The sequence below is a fragment of the Emiliania huxleyi genome (genome assembly GCF_000372725.1).
Source record: "Emiliania huxleyi CCMP1516 chromosome Unknown EMIHUscaffold_1333, whole genome shotgun sequence".
Lineage (NCBI taxonomy): Eukaryota > Haptophyta > Isochrysidales > Noelaerhabdaceae > Emiliania > Emiliania huxleyi.
This window is the reverse complement of record NW_005201255.1, coordinates 1052-7937: the sequence shown is the minus strand read 5'-3', so window position 1 is coordinate 7937 and position 6886 is coordinate 1052. Positions and strand designations below refer to the sequence as shown.

The following is a 6886-nucleotide window of genomic DNA, read 5'->3' as shown; positions in this document are numbered from 1 at the left end:
GGTAATCTCGCTGGATACAGTCATCGAGGTCATGTGGAAGACGGGGCAGGACATGAAGCCGAAGTACAAGGAGACCTCGCTCGGAGGTCTGGCCAAGCTGGCGCAGAACGCGACCTTCTGCTAGCTGATTGCTGCCTCTTTTTCTCTTGCTCATGCTTTTTTGCCGTCGGACAACAAGTAGAGGACTATCCACTTGACTATACGGCTCCGTAAGCTATCTGGCCATACTATCTCTCGCATCCGTCGCGGTCGCGCCGCTCTCGCTCGTCTCGAACTCGATGCTTGGCGAGCGACGTTTTTCATTTTAGTTTTTTACATTTACTACTCTCCAGAGTCCAGTCCACTGATGTGGCGATGTGCGAGCCGAGAGCACCGGGAAACCTTTTCTTTCGTCCCAGGCGGGGAATAAAGTACTCTGCCCAGAGCCCAGTCCATAATGCGGCTGATGGGATATCAGCCGGACCCGCCGCCCGGTGTTCGCGCGTTTGGCCGCCCGGGCGCCCCCTCCGGCTGCTGCTCGACGTGGCGCTCCTCGGCGGCGGCGGCGGCGGCAGCGGCGGCGATCGCCGCGCTCGAGTCGAATAACTCGGAGCAGATCTCTTCGGTGAGCGTCTCTCGGATGACGTAGAGCTGGTCGGCGGACGGCGTGATGCGGAAGTTTCCGCGAAACGGGTCGTTGAGGTCGGCGCAGAGGGAGGAGGCGGCGGCGGCGACGCCCCAGAGGATGGTGTACAGCAGCCGCAGCTGCAGCGAGTCGAGGAACTGCACCGTCGCCTCGTCGGACTCGATGAGAAAGGAGACTAGCACGGAGAGGCCGAGCAGCGAGAGGATCAGCCAGTGCACGGCCGGGTAGGCGGACTGCTGCTCGCTGAGGCGCTGCGAGCGGTGGTTGTTGAGGTCCTGCATCATCGAGGGCAGCGCGAAGAGCGCGGGCTCGTAGAAACGAGACGTCTGCGCCAGCGCGGCGGACGGCTTTGGCGAGCGCGCCACCGCCTCCATCATTGCGTCGAGCTCCGACTCCGTGGTCGGCGAGACGGACGCGCGCCAGCTGCCTCGCGTCTCGATGATGAGCCTCGACGTGTATTGCCGCATCGCCGCGAGCAGTTTGCGTCTCGTCTCCGCGTCGCGCGGCTCCGAGTAGATGAGGTTGACGGCACGCTCGAGCGCCCGAATGCCGCACGCCTCGCGGTTGAGGCAGGTCCTGATGTTGACCTGTCCACGGCTGAAGGTGTGAAGAGACGCTGCTCACGCGCCTCAGACCGAGAGTGGCCGAGATGCGACCTGCCGCATCCGCAGCTGGTTGAGCGTCGCGGCGATGAGCGTGCCGAGCACGACAGACACCGCCGGGTTGACGACGCCGTTGATGACTGGGGTGATGAGCGCGATCTCAGTCGCGCCCCCGTCGACAGAGTACCTAGGACCGCTCGGAGTCGCGGTCAGAGAAGCTTCAGGCAGCCTCTCTGCCTCCTCCGCCGGCGCAGAGTACCACGTGCGCGCGCTGGCGATCAGCGCGTGGAAGACGTCGCGCACCCACTCGTAGGTGAAGAAGGCCACCACCGGCGCGAGGAGAGGCCACGCCGTGAGCAGGAGCCGGAACCGCTCTGCCGAGGCCGCGTCGCCGGCAGGCTGCACCGCGTCGTCCTGGTAGAAAGGGAGCAGGCAGAGCTCGGTGCCCGCCTCCATCTCCGCAAAGACGTCGGGACCGCCGACGTCGGGCACCGCCGCCTGCTGCGACCCGGAGAGCGCGTCTGCGATTCTCCTCCTTAAATCAGCGGCGCAGCGGACGCCGGGCGCTCGGCGGGTGGAGAGACGTGCTGCTCTCGTCGGGAGGTGGCGGCGAGCGCTCGGCGCCAGAGAAGTGTGGTGCCACGAGGCAAGCACAGCGGGCGCAAACAGCGCAGGCAGGAGCCTCATCGGCGAGCTCACGCCGAAGAGCCGTGTCGGACTGCCGTGTGCGACCGAAAGCCAGTTCGCACGCTAGGTTGGCTTGCCCGCCAAAAGAATTCAACGAAAAGAATTCTCTGCCGGAGCACACAGGTTCGACACAGGGCAAAAGAATTTGGGGTTTTTGGTTTCTTTCTTTCTTTCTCCCATCCCTCCTTTGGGTTCTCTGTTTCTTTTTTTCTTTTTTCCTTCGTCAAAGATACAAAACAAATGCGGAAGAGATTGCGACCGAGCTCAGGCTCGCCGCGGCGTCGGAGGACGCCGCCGTCGCCTAGACTCCCCTGCGTCACTACGTGCCTCCCCGTCTTTGTAGCCTGGCGTTTGTGCCCCGTTCGTGCCGCGTCCCGTGCCCCCGAGTTCATTTTATAATACAAAACAAATCTCTCTCTCTCTCAAAGATCGTCCTTCCAAAATCCTGCTCTCGTGCAGGTATGGACCCTGTCCTCCTCCCCCATCCCTCGTTCTCGCTTGTTTTCTTTCTTTCAGCCGCCAAAAGAAATTCTGACTTGGCGCTCCGCAGGCGGTCTTCTCTCTAGGTCTCGAGATACACAAAGCGGCCTAGGGTTTGGCTCCGGGCAGATAGGAATAAATAAATAAATAAATACAACGCACACGCCAAACGAGGGGTGGGAGAAGGACAGGGTCCCCACCTGCACAAGCAGGATCTTGTAGGACGATCAGGGACACAGGGGAACGGGAGCGGGGAGCGGATAGGAGCTGTGTCCGTTTAGCTTCGGATTCTTCTTTCGGACCCGACGACTTCAGGCGCTGGTCACTTCCTTGGGATACCTTGGGGGTGGAGAAAATGTTGTTCCTAGCCGCCACTCTGGCCGCCCCTGTCCCGCGTGACGAAGCTAGCGGCCACTCTGGCCGCCGCCTCGACTGGGATGCGTTCTTCACCGCTCTCGAGGTTAACGTCAACACAAACGTTCCCGTCACAGTGGGGGTCGGCGACGAGGCTGCTGCTGCTGCCATCAGTGCAGCCAAGGGTCAGCAGGGAGGTGCGGTCGCGGAATTTGCCCCTCAGGGCGCAGAGCAGCAGCAGCAGGGCGCATACAACTACTACAGCTCGTACGGCGGCGGCCAGTACTATGGTGGACAGAATGACTATGCTGGCAACGACCGGGCGCTGTTGCCGCCGTCTCCTCCACCACCTCCACCTCCTCCCTCGCCGCCGCCCTCGCCGCCGCCACCGCCGGTCGGCTTTCGTGACGACCGTGACGACTACCCTCCGCGGCGGGACGCGGCTTGGGATGCCGCGTGGACGGGAGAGCGGTCGCCCGTTGCGCCTCACCCGGTCTGGGGCAGCGCCTCCCGGGAGAGCGGCTGCGGCTACGAGACGGTCGACTGCGGGCCAACCTGCTGCGGCGCGGGCGACCGCTGCCGGGACGCGCGGCTGGGGCAGTGCGCCGACCGATACGGCAGACCGAAGGCTCCGGTGGGCTTCACCGGCGATGCGGCCGAGGACGCCACCTCCGGTCTCCTCGGGTGGGTGGACAACTTCAAGCCTCCAGTTACCGTCAGCGTCGGCCCAAAGTTCAGACTGACGGGCTCATCGCGAACGTGCGACTGCTACACTTGCGCCGGCGATCCGTGCTCCCCCTCCTCGGGCAGCTCTACCCACCGCTGCAGCACCTGCGGCCCCTCAACCGCCCACTGCAGCGGCAGCCGCGACTCGAAACAGATCGGATGCTGGTTCTCGGGCGAGCCGAACCTGGAAGGTGGCCATTGCCAGTGCCACTGAGGACTGCGGGGGGGGGGGGGGGGGCAACCCCCGCGCGATCGTCTCCGGGGTTTATGTGTTGCCCCCCCCATGCCCCCGTAATGGGGAGGGGCATAACTCTGTGTCGCATGTATCATACCGGAACGACATATGCATTTCGTAGTATCCACACACGCCTCGCGCTCGGTTTCAGCTTTCACGAAAAAAAATTGCTTTTTCGGCAAAGAACGACACTACTACTCTCCCCCCCCTCCCCCGTACCCCTTTGGGCATCCCACGCTAGAATCCCACGCAAGCGTGTTAGGAGTCCTAAGACAATGGAAGGCCGGGGCCTGGAAGTGAAGGAGGGGGAGTTCGCCTTGAAGTGTCGGATCGCCTTCCATGTGAAGTCGGCATTGTGCTGTCCCCTGGCTCCCGCCCCATACCCCTGCTCTCTCCGAGCTAGACAAGTGCTCTACTTGCCTGGGGATGGGTGGTCACCTCTGTCGGGGCTCGTGGGAGGGACGCACGCCGTCCGTTTTATCGACGGCCACCACCGGGCCGCTGCTAGCCCCCCCCACACTCGCTCGGACTCAGCTTTGCGGTGTCCTACCTCCTACTGCCCACCTAGGTGGGTAGTGGCGCTGTCGCACCCCGCCCGAGCTCGTACACATGACGACTCGCTTCCTTTTTTTCGCTCCAGCCACGAGCCAGTCCTGCGGATCTTCACCGGAGGGCTACGAAGCCTTCACACTCCAAGGGGCTGACACATGACAATGGTTAGACCTTAGAGCCGCGCGTGCGCAAGTGCGTGCGCGTAGCCGCGTCGTCAGGCCACGGTGGCACGGCGGACCCCCACAGATCCCCACGGCCACGGACGCCACGCCCCAGGCCCAGCCCGCCCCCACGCGGCACCCACGCGCCACGGGGGTCCCGCACGCGCCAGGGGCCGCCCCACACGGGGTTACGGCTTTAAACACGGCTTTAGTGTTTAGACGCTCGTGTGCAGGATCCTGGTTGAGTGGTCGTGTGGGTGTGCGCGCGTTGTCATGTGGCTCTCCCAATCATCATTCAGATTTGTGTCGGCTGTCGCGGGACGACGATGCAAACCCGAAATGCACAGTGTAGCTAAATTCTCAACAGGGAAGCGGCCGTCGACGACCACGGCGCTTTGGCGTGCAGGCGCCACAGCCTCCTCTCAGCGTGAGCGCACGTCGCAGCGCCGCAGGCGGCACGCCCAGCTCGAGGTTGCCATGCCGAAGCTGCCGGTCGACGGCGGCGCGGAGCGTGGCCGCGTCGGGCGCCTGCGCGTGTGGGTGGGACGGAGCTGATGCACTAGTGCTGTAGGCGGCGGCGTGGGGCAGCGGAAAGGACCTCAAAGGCGGTGCGGATATAGGCGGTCCTGCCAGGCGCGTGCGCCGAGGTGCTGCGGACGCAGTCGCGCGCGCGCTTGGCGGCGGAGACGCGCACGAGCATGCCTCGCTGGTTGGTGGGCGCGAAGCCAAAGGCCGCGAGCGAGAGGGAGAGGAGCGGCTTGTTGATGGTGCGCGTGCGCGGCGTGAGTCCCGCCTCGAGGCACAGGCGCAGCCACACCGCCAGCAGCAGCTTGGACAGCCCACGTCCGCGGAGGTCCTCTCGGATCCGCATGCCGCGAAGCGCGGAGCCATCCTCGTCGCACGCGAGCAGCATGTGGCCGAGCTTCTCGCGCTGACCGCTGCGACCGCCGACAAACATGAGCTTGCAGCACGGCTCGGCGGGGTTGCGGTCCAGCGCGAGGCGGGCCTGCATGCCGGTCTCCACAGTACGGAAGTCCGCGAGCCGCCACGCCGCAGCGTGGCCCTTGCCCACCTTTTCCAACGTGGCGAGGCAGGGTGGCGCTCCCTGGAGCGAGCCGCTCGCTCCTAGCGCCACCTCAGCGGGGACGCCCTGGAGAAGGCGCCACGCCGCGGGCGCCACAGCCGCGGTGAGCAGCGGTGTGAAGACTACGGACATGAAGACCGATGGCCGGGCCGCGAGCCTGGCCGGGGCGCCGGCTTCGGACTGGCGGACGCAGTTTTAGGACGATCGTGGCGCTCGAGGCACAAACACAGGTTTCCCACGCTTTGGTGGGCACTGGTGAGCACAGCACGCGCCGAGCTCTCCAGCGTCCCGTCGAGCGAAACTGTGGGAAGAATACTGTCCCGTTTTGCTGTTCACAGCTAGGGACGGCCTCTGCGGCAAAGTCAAATCACCCCACCACCACCGCCTCCCTACCACCTCCCACCACGGCAAACCTTCGGCTCCCGCTCAGAGGCTCGCCGCGCCCGTGCGGCGCGCCGAGGCGGCGCCGAGGCCGGCGCCTTGCACCCGGCCCGCGGCCGGCACCGCCTCGCCCCACAACTGACCGCCCTGCGGCCCCTGCGCAGGCGTACCACAGGCGTCGCTCAAAAAGCGACGCCGGGTGTGGGCTGCTCCCTAGACCCGTCACCCGCCGCGCCCTCTCCCGGCCGCCTCACCGCTCACGGAGCGTGCTCGCCGCCGCCGCCGCGCGTCCCGCGCCGCCACGCATGCCCCTTGCCCTGACGCGCGCGCTCTGCAGCGGCGCAGAGCGCGCGTCCCTGGCACAGACGGAGCAGCGGCCGCGCCAGCGGTCGCTGCTCCGCCCCCCCGTCGCGCGCGCCGCGCGCGCGCTGCCGCCGCCGCCGCCGCCGCCGCCCCCTCCTCGCCGTCTTCCCCACCCTACCCTCTGTTGCGCGCGCCGCGCAGCCGCGCTGCGCGCCCCCGCCCCCGCCCCCGCCCCCGCTCCCAAGCGCCCCTTCCCCGGTAGGTGTGCGTAGAAAGTAGAACCAATCGAGAGGTGGCAGAAGCCGCCGTGTGTGACACATATTGCGGCACGTGAGAGTGAGACAGAGCCCCGGCAGCGGCCGCCCAGCGCGCGACTGGTTGGGTAGTAGGCTAAGTTCTGAGCCTCGAGGCTTAACGGGTCTAAGTGTGACCGGTCACGCTGGGGTGCTTACGCGGTCTAAGATCGGCGGGAGCCTCTTATGCGGGCTAAGTCGGCCGTGATCATTAGGGTTGCCTCAAAATTTTCTTCGCCTGCGGCGGGCGTGCGCCGTCGCAACTTGCGCACGGAGAGGCGGAGAGGAGGTCGTGCGCGGCTCGATGCGCGGCAACTGGCGACGGCGCTTGTAGCTTTTTGACCCATGTGCAAAATATCCAGGGTTGACACTTTTTATTTAGCAGACCGCGGGCCGGACCGGG

At 65.5% G+C, this 6886-nt stretch overlaps 2 protein-coding genes across 2 annotated transcripts; one reads left to right on the top strand and one right to left on the bottom strand.

Annotated features, from left to right (window-relative positions):
- Nucleotides 1-2717: 2717 nt before the first annotated feature.
- Nucleotides 2718-3712, top strand: EMIHUDRAFT_373271 (hypothetical protein; the record flags this gene model as incomplete). The annotated part of the gene is made up of 1 exon (XM_005788599.1): nucleotides 2718-3712. A coding segment is annotated over one exon (642 nt), but the record flags the coding sequence as incomplete, so codon positions are not given.
- Nucleotides 3713-4615: 903 nt separating this feature from the next.
- On the bottom strand, nucleotides 4616-5790 carry EMIHUDRAFT_471542 (hypothetical protein). Its single transcript, XM_005788598.1, has 2 exons — nucleotides 5021-5790; nucleotides 4616-4950 (listed from the first exon to the last, which is right to left on the bottom strand). The coding sequence occupies exons 1-2, from the start codon at nucleotides 5636-5638 to the stop codon at nucleotides 4783-4785; spliced, it is 786 nt and encodes a 261-aa protein (XP_005788655.1). The 5' UTR covers nucleotides 5639-5790; the 3' UTR covers nucleotides 4616-4782.
- Nucleotides 5791-6886: the final 1096 nt, after the last annotated feature.